At 46.2% G+C, this 12742-nt stretch overlaps 1 protein-coding gene across 1 annotated transcript in view; it reads left to right on the forward strand.

The window, feature by feature from the left end:
* Nucleotides 1-12742, forward strand: part of LOC119451030 (synembryn-A) — a 251017-nt gene that overhangs the window by 231319 nt on the left and 6956 nt on the right. The window contains exon 13 of the mRNA XM_037714460.2: nt 11257-11604. Within this exon, the coding sequence (XP_037570388.1) occupies nt 11257-11604 (348 nt within the window). The remainder of the gene's footprint in view (nt 1-11256; nt 11605-12742) is intronic.

Raw genomic sequence — 12742 nt, forward strand, 5'->3', positions numbered from 1 at the left:
TGTGAGAAAAACCCTCAAGCTGTTTTCTCTGCTGTTAGAAATGTCCCTGGCAAGCCTGCCGAGGCTAACAGTAGTTGCTGTCTTTAAATGTACTTCAACATTATGATGCAGAAAGGTGTCTGGATGTCTTCAAAAATGCAGAATATTGTCTTTTTCATGTTACCATGGCAGAGGTAGTCACCTATATAGGTAGAGACTGAGAGATCCAGTATTGAGTAAAAATTTAGAATTGTAATAAATTGGCCTAAGTCTAGTTTAGTCTAATTGGCAAATTTACTGGTTTTGTATCTCGCTTAAAATCAACATTCATTGCTCCAGGAATATGTGCCCATTTCATTCCAACTCAATTCCGTAATCTCGGGCTTCCGTCCCGTTTTCATTCCATCTGCCCGACAAGGGCTATCGTTCCATTCCCATTTCATTCCGGGTTTTTGAAAATGTGGAATGATTCCGGAATCATTCAAACTCCAGAGTGTCCATTCTGCAACTCTGGTAGCCGCATCCAAATTGCGCATTTTGAAGCACTATCAATAGCTCAATATGAAGTGATGTCTGCCAAGATGTCTAGCTGGGAACAGTCAAAAGTGAGTGCGTGCTAGCAAGCGTACGTGTGGTCTGACCTTAAGTATCGCGTGATTCGAAGCTAGTTGAGTGTTCAAAACTAATCGAAATTAGTGAGATCCGATGGCTATGACACTGATGGCACTGTGACAAAAGTTTAATTTCTATGCGGGCATGCGCGGGTGGGCATGCGCAGACCACAGTCAGCTTCTTCCTGAAGTATGTAATATACACAGTAACATGACAGGAAGAAGCGCACCGATCCAAACACCCTTCTGGATTGATGTCAGCTGTCGGCCAATAGCAGCCATCTATCTGCTAAATGACGAAATATTGCAGCTGCCGGCATACTCGAAATGAGTGAGGAGGAGACTTTGTTTGAAAAGAGTGTTAGAGAAAAAAAATTACACCATCTTCCCGTAGGGGAACCATGAGTAGTATGCGAAGCAGCCATGGGGTCGACGCAAGGTAGTTTTATCAGCTGTATAAACTTGGACATGCAGCAGCACCAGCAACGCGCAGAACTGTTGTCGGCGCCGTCGGCGTTTTGTCCGCGTTCGCACCGAACGCGCGCGGCGTTGGTGACTCTTGCCGGTGCCTCTGGGGTGCCTACCGTCGCGCCTATAACCTAAGCTGCTTCGCATTATCGCGCGCGGAGCCGCAGGTGTTGCCATTGGTTGCGCAATCCGGAGAAGAGGAATGCCGAGAGGAGAGGAGATGAGACAAGGAGAGGAGGGGGAGGAGGATGCGCATGCGCAGTAGGGGTGTGGACGCACGGCAGATGGATGGATGGATGGAGGCAGGGGGGTGTGACATAGCCCCAAGCATAAGATGCTTCGCATCTAAAAGGCAACTTCATGCTCGGCTTGTGAGCTCCATGCGCCGCGCATGACCGCAGAATTTGGCTGAGATGTTCAGAGCAGCGTATGCTATTTGTGGACTGTGTTTTTAATGCGTTATCATTCTTTGACTACTTCACACACTTTCCGGGGGCTATCTATCTTAGAGCACTGCATGGGCCTGATTTTTCGGCCCGAGCCAGGCCCGGGCCCGGGCGTACATGACCAAGACCAGCCCGGGCCCGCGGTTCCAAGCCCGGGCCCGACCCGGTCCCGTGTTACTGAGCCCAGGCCCGGTCCGGGCCCGGGCGTTCATTACTAAGCTTAGCTAGGGCCCACGTGTGCATGACCAGGCCCGGCCTGTAAGAAAAAAATTCTTTTTTTTTTACTTACAGATTGTACCGTATCTGTCAGCCTCACCTTCTCGAGGTTTAATCAGCTGCAGTATACATGCAATAAAAGGCCGAAATCTTTGTTTCTCCCACGGGAACATGAGTAATCCGGCCCATTGCCTGTGCTACTATTTTTCTGGTGGTGCGCATGCACTTACCTTGATTTGTACGATATGGTTCTATGATGTCATTTAGCATGCAAATATACAGGGCGTTTCATTTTAGCTGAGCGAAATTTTTAAAGATTGCCTGTGGCACATAGCACAGTTATAATCCTTGATCTAAACTACTCGATGAGGCGGCCGTTACTTCCACGAGAAATCAAAACGCCTAATTGAAGAATTAACATAATGATGCTAATTAACTTTTTAATGAATTATTTAACGGAACATCTTTCAATCTACGAATTATAGCCGCCGAGTTCGCAAGGCGTATCCACTTGGAACGAATTCTCAGGACTAAACCAGTTTCGAGATAATAATTTTTAAAGTGTCCGACGAAATCAATGAAATCAAATCAATTTATTGTCCAGTTTACATGCTGGACGGTCATTTTGGACTAAAAGCTACATATGTAGCTTGACGTGACTCAAAAGACCAGGCGGGGCAATAGTACAGCAAACAGTGTGTACAAATGCACAATAATTCACATGTATTTCCAGCTATCGCTGGAATTCCTCATAGACGAAATAGCTATGAACGGAAAGACAAAGAATATTTGTGTCACGGCGAGTTAACAGAATTGGAAAAAGTTTTAACAGAATGCATTTTAAACAACACTACAATAACAATACTAGCTATACAAAACAACGCAACCAGCTGGACCTCAGTAAAGTTATTTCACTCACTCACTCACCAGCTATACAACATAGCATGAGACTGAAATTTACAAGATCAACATTTGCTAAGAAAACGAAACAGGATTTATATTATATACTCAGAACCATACACAAAGACAGAATAATCACATCAGATACATTGCAAGCGACCAAAGTGTCAGCTGAGTTCTTTCTTACTGAAATTACCTCCATTTTTGTATCTGTTCAAAGTGAATGGTAGGTAATGTATTAACGACTGATGCTTATAGAGTGTTCTGGAGTATGGAATTGACCATATCTCAGGATTTCTTGTGTTCGCATTAATGCGACGACGCTCTAAGGAGGCTAATTGTTTTATGTAGTTCCAAGCTAATTCTGACATGGATGGCCTAATGGATGGTCAAAACGCCTAATTGAATATTTAACATAATTACGCGAATTAACTTTTTAATGAATTATTTAACGGAACATCTTTCAATCTACGAATTATAGCCGCTGAGTTTGCAAGGCATCCACTTGGAACGAATTCTCAGGACTGAACTAGTTTCGAGATATTAATTTTCAAAGTGTCCGACGAAATGCATGGGCGTTCCAGTTAACTTTTTGAGGAAAATGCTGTTTTATGCATTGAAGCACAAAAGTAACTGGCCTTAGCGCTAAAATAATGCCATAGTATCGACACTGATAATAGTGCGATCGCAAAAGCGGTAACATGGAAATGGTTTGAGGAGTTGTTCTTTGTATAATTTATTTTTCCTTACGCGGAAACAATGTTCGTTTTTGCGGAAAAGAAAAAAAAAATTGCGAAGCTTGCACTGGCAGCGCAATGCTAAAGAGACAGCGGAGATGATGGGCACCTAGCTAGTCCTGGCTTTTGGGCTAGACTGAGCACTACCAAGTCATCCCCAGCATTTCCTGGAATTTATTTATTATTGATTAATTATCGATTAGCTATTGATTGGCTATCGATTGTCTATTACAAGATATTGGCCACGTACTTAGGATAACTGGTACTACCAAGTTATCCGAATTTATTGATTATTGATCCATTATCGATTAGCTCTTGATTGGCTGTTGATTGATTATCGTAAGGTATTGGCCACGTATTTGGGCTAGGCTAAGCACTACCAAGTAATCCCCAGCATTTTCGGGAATTTATTGATTATTGATCGATTATCAACTAGCTATTGATTGGCTATCAATTTGCTATCGATAGGCAATTAGTCCCCACCATTCTTAGCTATACATATCCAGGCTCAGCTTTGCTAGTTCACAGGTGTATGTGCCATTGCTCTTGGACCCTTTCTGCACTGCTGCCAGGATCGGCCCACATTTTTGGATTCAGCGGACACATTAGGCCCGGCTGAAACAGCTCCGCTGCTAAAAATGAGAACTTCATCTGATTTACTATTTTCTTTGATGAGATATAGTCATCTGACAAGATATGCAGTCAAGAGAGCGGTGTGGATCGGAGAACAAACTGGGATAACCAATATTCTAGTTGACATTAAGCGGAAAAAAATGGATCTGGGCAGGCCATGTAATGCGTAGGATGGATAACCGATGGACCATTAGAGCTACAGAATGGATACCAAGAGAAGGGAAGCGCAGTCCAGGACGGCAGAAAACTAGGTGGGGTGATGAAGTTAGGAAATTCGCAGGTGCAAATTGGAATCAGCTAGCGCAAGACAGGGTTGGAGATCGCAGGGAGAGGCCTTCGTCCTGCAGTGGACATAAATATAGGCTGATGATGATGATGACAGTCATCTTGCACGTGTCACTTCAGCTTGGCACAGAATGCATTGAACCATGCAATGCATAACGGTCGCATGTGCTCGAAGGCCTACTTAGGCCCTTCAATGAGCGGGCCCGAGTCTGGCCCGGGCCCGCGGCCTCAAGCCCGAGCCCGGACCGGGCCCGCGGCTTTAAGCCTGGGCCCGGCCCGAGCCTGCCGACAAACGCTTTGGACCTCTCCCTGTGATCTCCAGTTACCCCTGTCTTGTGCTAGCTGATTCCAACTTGCGCCTGAAAATTTCCTAACTTCGTCACGGTTTCTGCTGTCCTCGACTGCGCTTCCCTTCTCTTGGCATCCATTCTGTAAATCTAAAGGTCCACCGGTTATCCATCCTACGCATTACGTGGCCTGCCCAGCTCCATTTTTTCCTCTTAATGTCAATTAGAATATCGGTTTTCCCTGTTTGCTCTCTGATCCACACCTCTCTCTTCCTGTCGCTTAACGTTAAGCCTAACATTTTTCATTCCATCGCTCTTTGTGCGGCCCTTAACTTGTTCTTGAGCTTCTTTGTTAACCTCCAAGTTTCTGCCCCATATGTTAACACCAGTAGAACGCAATGATTGTACACTTTTCTTTTCAACGACAGTGGTAAGCTCCCAGTCAGGATTTGGTAATACCTGCCGTATGCACCCCAACCCAATTTTATTCTTCTGTAAACTTCCTTCTCAAGATCAGGGTTGTGAGTAATTGACCTAGATAAACATACTCCTTTACAGACTCTAGAGGTTGACTGGCGATCCTGAATTCTTGTTCCCTTGCTAGGCTATTGAGCATTATCTTTGTCTTCAGCACTATAATCTTCAACCCAACTCTTACACTTTTGTTTGTTTTGTGGAGTCTCCAGATGTGCTCTTGAGACAAAGGAATGACAACACAGTAGTGCAAACAATCAAAAGAGCATTTATTGCACCTTTCATACAGTAATGCCTGCTCTCCGAATTACTACCCATAGAACATCCTGAAGGGCGCACAACATATTGAGGAAGTTTCCGACTCACCGCGACCAGACAGCGAAAGAATATGTTCGCTGCATGCTGGATACCAACGCCTAGTCATTCACGTCTACGGTGACACGAACAGTGGCGCGTTCAAACGCTCCATGTTCGTCCATTCTGGTGTCGTGCTCCTAAGCCTTCTTAGAAGGATCCCGCAACGCGGGTCGGCGCACGCGCGAAGCGTTCGCACTGCTTGCCGACACCATGTCCAAGAGTAGCAGCCTTCACCCTTTTGCGCCCAAGTAACCCCGCCGTTAGGTGGCATTAGCAGTGCAACACCCTCGCCATCTCTAGCAGTACACTGCAACCACACCGACCGCCGCCGCCATAAAGCCACGCAGTGAAGCCAGGGGACACGTGACAGTCGCACATCCCCACAGTTTGTACGTTTGTATCTAACCATTTTCCCGCCTACTGGGGTCACTGGGTGGCCGTTGAACACCCAGCACAACATGCTGCTGTGCTGAGGTAACTGGGTTCGAAACCAACCATCGGACCAACCTGGGTCACTGAATATGTGCTGATGTGTACATACGTGCCATTCTTGAACGAATCTCTCTCACGCTGACATGAGTCACTGTAAGTGTACCTCTGTTTGAAGAAACACTTTCATGCCGACTTGGAGTTATGTGCCACTCGGTCTGTGCTAGTCTCCAATGAACCTCCCCGACGCCAACTTGGGTATGTGCCACTCTTCAATGAACGTCCTTGGCGCCAACTAGTTATGTGCCACTGGGAATTGCTGCTCTACAAGGGCAAAGAAGATCTCTTAAATTTCTCCAATGCCGAGCTGAATCGAACTCACGTCTCCCCACGAATTCAGTGGGTGTGTGTGCCGCTTTTCAGTGAACGCCAACGCTTTACGAGCTGCGCCATGAATGCACTGGGTGCGTGTGCCACTCTTCAATGCACCTCTCGCCAACTTGGATCACTGAATATGTTGCACTGAGCAAGCGAGGGAGTAGTTCTTAGCATTCGCTGGCACCGAGACTTAGCATTCGTGTGGCCTCACGCGGGCTTAGATGGCGCAGTGTGTCCAGAATAAAGCACAACGGTGGAGCCTGGTTGCTACGTGACGCATTTCTCGGGTGCCATGCATTTCGGAGGCCACATGCAGGCTTCACAGTGGTGACACTAGATGGCGCTGAGTGGGGAAGCACGAAAGAGGAGTCCTGCTGCAGTGCACGCCTCATACATACCTCGGTTTCACGGTGGCAATACGTCGCCACATTGATTCAGTGCTAACGCATTACCGTCGACAGTCATTGTTAGATGAGTTCTGCCGCAGTTTTTTTGTTTTTCACCATAAAATGTTACTTCTCTCCACCTAGCAGTTTTCCGCTCAACTATTACGTCGAACACTTGCCTTTGCTTCGAGTTGATAAATTCGACTTCGCCCTGCCATCGGCTAGCTGCCTGGTTAGCTCAGATGGTAGAGCGGCTGCCCCGGAAAGGCGGTGGTCCCGGGTTCGAGTCCCGTACCAGGACAAATTTTTCTTCAACTGCGAGGCATTTCTTTCGAGGAACCCATATGGGGTTTCTTTTATAGCAATTGCTACGATTGAGGGAATGTCTCATTTTTCCTTTACAGTAGCCGACCGATTTTCCGGACTTCGCGGGGACTGAAAAATAGTCCGAAAAATCGAGCAGTCCGAAAAACCGAACAGACCGTGAAACTCGCCCCCCCCCCATCCCCAAGAGAAAAAAAGTATGAGGCCGGCTTAAGAAAAATGTCGTAGTTTCGCCCAAAAGGCGGAGCATCGATTGCGATAGCAAATTAATAGACACCGATACGAAGTAAGGATGTTAGTTTTATCGGCAGTATAAAGTTGTAAATATGCGCTTACTAACTAAATAAGCACGGTGTCACGCGCGCACAGGTTACATGAACACATCTCGCTCGATGATCGCGGGCAAATTGACCTTCGCGCTGTCTATTCTCTCGCTTCAACGCGAATGTCGAAAAAAAAAAGAACGGCGCATACGAAGCTGCTGGCACTCGGCGCACGCCCTTTGTACCCATCGCAGATCGCGGGCGCAAACTTCGGCCACATAGCAGATCGCTTTCAAGATACGGTGCCTGCGCGGCAGCTCCGTCGGCAGCAGCCGCAAGAGCTGAATGCAACTCCCCACCGTCTCCGCCGCCTTCTCCCCGTGCCCCACGAGCGAACGAAGTCCGCGCGTGCCTCCGGCCGCCTTCCTTTCTCGCGTGCGTGAGATTAAATTGCGGTTGCCGGCTGACCCTCGCAAGCTTTCAGCCGCTCACGGCGTACGGCACAACCGAAACTTTAAAAAAAAAAAGAAAGAAAGAAAGCAAGTGCCGCTTTTTGGAACGTTTTGTCGGCCAAGGAAGAGCGGGCATGGCCTCGGAGACGAGAGGATAGCATCCGTGTACTGATCTTGAAGGCTATACAGGGGGCCACTGGAAGCTAAGCCCGGCCAAGCCAGCGGAAAATCCAACATGGCGGCCTCCAAGATCGGGTAGCGTGGCTAGAGTGACCTAGAATATGGGAGAGTGTCCAAAGCGCCGCGCGAATACATAGGAGGAGCGAGGACCTTTTTGTGTGAACTCCCGCGCCGCGGCGCTGCTGTACCGGGCCCGTGGGCTTTCTCCGCTGCGGAAGCCGAGCCAAGGCGGCGGGCGTCTGCTACGAGCCTGTTATTTTGGTTGCTATTAGCCAACATCACGATCATTTGGGATATATTAAGTACCACGTCACCGCAAGGTAATAGCGCAGTGACTCACCGCACAGAGAACGCGTTTGCCGGCTGTGAATACGGGTATTTTGTCTATTTCCTTCTAGCTCACTTGGCCCGCGCATACGCGGCTGTTTGAGTAACGCATTCCGCGCGCTTACTTCATTTAGTTATGCGTGGAATGAGCAACGTGAACGTGCTGCAGAATAAAATCAGCTGGAGACCGCAATAATAACCAAGAGAACGTAGCAGATATGGCTAGCTCATGCTAAGCGCTTTTTACAACCTATCGTTTCCTTTCTTTTATTTCATGCATTCGATTTGCTTTACAAGAGTGCATCCCGTGCTCTATTGTTTCCTTATTAAAGGGAAATCCTTAACTGGGCTCTTGGGAAGCGGAATGTGTCTGTTGGCCGATGCCGCGGTACCAAAAATAAATACAAACCAAACCGCGTAACTCTCGCGGCTCGTTCACTTGGTATATATACCAAAGTATAGTGTGGAAAGGCACAAATGTATGACTAATATGACTGATGGATCATGGTATTAGTGACTTGACATACTTGCACTCGCGCCACGATTAACGATAGCAATATGACGTGTGGTCATATGACGACGGCAAGAAATCCTTCTGATGCTGTGGGTGTGACGATAAAAACGTGTTGAATGCCAATCTCGATCTCAACGTGTCGAACTTACCCATATATCACGAATAACTGAGAGCACAGGTAAAGGTTACGGCGTAATGATAATAGTAATGATAATTTCTGGGGTTTTACACCCAAAAATCACAATATGGCTATGAGAGACGCCGCAGTGGAGGGCTCCGTTAATTTCGACCACCTGGGGTTCTTTAACGTTCACCTAGGTAAATCTATGCATACACGGGTGTTTTATGCATTTCGCCTCCATCGAAATGTAAGCCGCCGTGGCCGGGAATCGAACCCGCGTCCTCGAGCTTAGCAGTACAACCTACCAAAAGCCACTGAGCACGGCACGTATAGGTAAAGGGTACGCGAGAAATCTACGCGGCAAACAGCAAGACAAACCAAAATAAATGGAACGCTAACTGTGCGACATTGTATACGTATGCTTCATTTCGTAATTACGAGCAAACGTCAGAAAACGAACATGATGGATTACGTATGTGCAACTCGTCTTTCGCCTTCTTGTGTTTAAGAGCGCAAACACTAAGCGAATTTTAACATGCAAGTAACTTTAGGAATATTTATTGCGTATGCTCGCTCGTTCGTACACAGCAAATATACTTACTGATCAATAACTACGTACTTGTAGTTACGTAATGAAAGAGGCAACAAATCACCAGAACATAAACTTTTCATTTTTTGCTGTTATTGAAGGTAACTATTTTACGGATATGTAGAATCAATAGCGATATTTGTAGCGCATCAAAGACAGTAATTTTCCAGACGAGTTCCACTCGGTATAATGCAAGCACAAACATAGTCACGCGCCATGAATGCTTGTTAGTTTACGTAAAAAATCACACGTTACGCAATAACTAAGATATAATGAGAAGTTACATGTTATTGGTAATTTCAGAGAGCATTCACGGGTTATTAAAACAAGGCTATTGCAGTAATAACTTTTACATAACAAACTAGTAAATGGCTAGGCCAGTAGTAGCTATCTATTCAGTTCAATGTAGAAAAAAAATATTTGTTTAGCTATTGGCTGGATCGAATGACTTTTATTTCAAATGTCTGAATTTGAAAAAAAGCTTCGCTCACGGTGAACCGTAAGGTACATCATGCGCGAAGTTTGTATTGAAGAGATAGCGTACAGCAAGAATTGTTCGTGTACGCAATCTCTGAAGCGAAATAAGCCAACAATATTGCGGCGTTAGGGCCGTCTTTGCTCCGTCTCTTGCCTCCCTTACACCTTCTCACTCTGCTCTGTTCATAATAAAATATTGTCGTGGCTAAAAATATTCGAATAAATACATATGCATATAGCTGTAAACCACTATTGACCGTGAGTGAAAAGCGCGTAATGGTGAGCGAAGCGTTCACTGCACCCATGTAAGTATTTCACTTGAATGCGCGAGTAATTTACTTTTTTCGTTACTCTTATTTTTGCAAGCATGGTGCTATTGCCCGCGTACCCATGCGAATAACGTTTCTTTTTTTACGTTCTTTCCTTGGGCGGGCTCATTTAGCGCGTTTCTACGCACGCACAGTTACCGTAATACCGTTCCCGAACTCTAGCACCGAAGCTAGGCCGCACTGATGAGTTTGATACGTTAGTTTTTGCATTATCTTGCTGCCCAAGCACAAAGAAACACTCAGAGATGGGTAAGCTCCATGCAGCACCACACTGTTGAAGTTAAATAGAGTTTAAGTGCTTTGCGTGGAAAATGAACGCAAAAAACTACAGCGCGTAGCAGACGACCCTCTCTTCCCGCGCGCTTCGCGAGCGCGAAAAGCCCACGGGTCCGGAGCAGCAGCGGCGCGGCGCGGCAGTTCACAGAAAAAGGCCCTCGCCGGAGCCGGCGCTTTGGACACTCTCCCATATTCTAGGTCACTCTAGCGTGGCTCGGAGCGAGCGATTTAGTCTGGAAAATCGAACATCGGCACCTAGATTCGTCCGAAAAATCGGTCGCGAAAATGCATTAGCTCTATGGGAATCCTGCCGGTACATCATGAAGTCCGGAATATCCAACAAGTCCGAATTTTTGGAGTCCGAAAAATCCGTCGGCTACTGTAATTACTCCTCTCCACCTAGCGGGTTTCCGCTGAAATATTTAGTCAATTTTTTTTCACCACGCCCAAGGGGTGGTTGAGAGCCCCTTTTGTCAACTAGAGTATCGGCCACCCTGTGTTTGCTCTTGACTCCACGCCACTGTCTTCGTGTCTCTTAACGTTGTGCGTAACATTTTTTGTTCTATTGCACAGCTTCTTAGCTAACCTCCATGTGTGCTGGTAGAATGCCTTGAAAGAGAGGCCCATTTTCCCCATATTTCAAAGGAGATGCTCATATCATTATCAACACAGAAAGGTAATACTAATGAGCTTTGTGGCATCATTTATGCGCATCGAAATGGTGAAGCGGCAATGGTTCTTCCCAACTCTTTTTGTTCAAATTACGACCCTAATCGGGTCAGCTTTCTGCAGCGTACCAGTTTTGCTTGTTAATGCAGGCTGGTGCGGTTGATGACGGTTCCGTGTACGGACACCAAGCACCTGGCAGCCGAGCTGCTGTTTGTGCTGTGCAAGGAAAAGGTGGGACGCCTCGTCAAGTACACCGGCTATGGGAATGCTGCGGGGCTGCTGGCCAGGCGAGGGTTGCTGCTAGGGGGCGCAGGGGTGCCCTACTCAAGCGATTCTGAGGACAGCGACACGGAGGAGTACGTGCGAAACCGAGACCACATCAATCCGGTGTTGGGCTGCTACCAGCCAGCGCACGAGTCGCCACTGCAGGGGCTCAGCCAAGAACAGAAGGAGCACGAGGCCATGCAGCTGGTCAGCCTCATGGACCGACTCACCAGGTATGTGAAACATAGATGTATACTTCATACGAGGGAGCAGTGACTGCTAGTACACTTTCATATCCTCTTCATCTCATGGACCGACTCACCAGGTATGTGAAACATAGATGTATACTTCATACGAGGGAGCAGTGACTGCTAGTACGCTTTCATATCCTCTTCATCTTTGTTTTATGGTGCACTTGCACAGGCACTTTATTATTTATTTATTATACCCTCAGGGCCAATGGCATGCACCAAACGTAGTTGATGCCCGTGCTAGGGTTCCAAATGCCACGAGCAACTTGTGATCTAAAAGGTATGAGAATAATGGTGTTCATAGTATAGTCAACTAAAATCTATACATGAGGCAATTTTGTATTGACGTCACCAAGTGGCGGCGCTGTAACTTTTCGTAGGCTCAAAATTGTCGGCAAAAATTACTCGCTTTTGCATTTTTTAAACTTGATTATCTAACATTTTTCCATTTTCACCTTTAGCGTTAGCCACTACATGACGAATATGACTACTCACGTATTTAACGTAAATGCATGCACAGTAGTGTGTCATGCAGTGTCACACAGAAGTTTATTGATTTGAAAGTGTCACACAGTGCAGGAACGACACGCAGTGAACATATTTGTAAGCATGTGAGCATTTGTGACGGATTGCAAAAACGAGCACAAATTATGTATCATCATCAGCCTATATTTATGTGCACTGCAGGACGATCTCTAATTAACTCTGTCTATGTATCATGTTGGCATATTAACATATTAAGCATGTTGTCAATGTATCGTCGTACCAGTTGGTTATTCTGTTGAATGTGCTTAAGCTCATTTTTATGTTGAATGTACAGCTCATATAAGTTAGTGAAATCATTCCATCTATCAGTACTACGATTGTCTTCTCTGGTGCAAGGCAAAACAGTTTGGTGTTGAATTTGAACTGAAGTTTATTTCTTGCGTAAAGTGTAGAGTAAAACAGGTGAACAATGCATTTGGATCCCTAGCTTTAGACTAGTTCAGTTGATTTCATTTATTTTACTTTCTGGGCCGTCCAGTAGTTAGTCAAACCTCGTTAATACGTAGTCAGCCGGGAACAATGTTTATGTAGGCACTAAACGATGTACGAATTAACCGCCAATGCCAGTTTAGCG

Source organism: Dermacentor silvarum, chromosome 4 (genome assembly GCF_013339745.2).
Source record: "Dermacentor silvarum isolate Dsil-2018 chromosome 4, BIME_Dsil_1.4, whole genome shotgun sequence".
Classification (NCBI taxonomy): Eukaryota; Metazoa; Arthropoda; class Arachnida; order Ixodida; family Ixodidae; genus Dermacentor; species Dermacentor silvarum.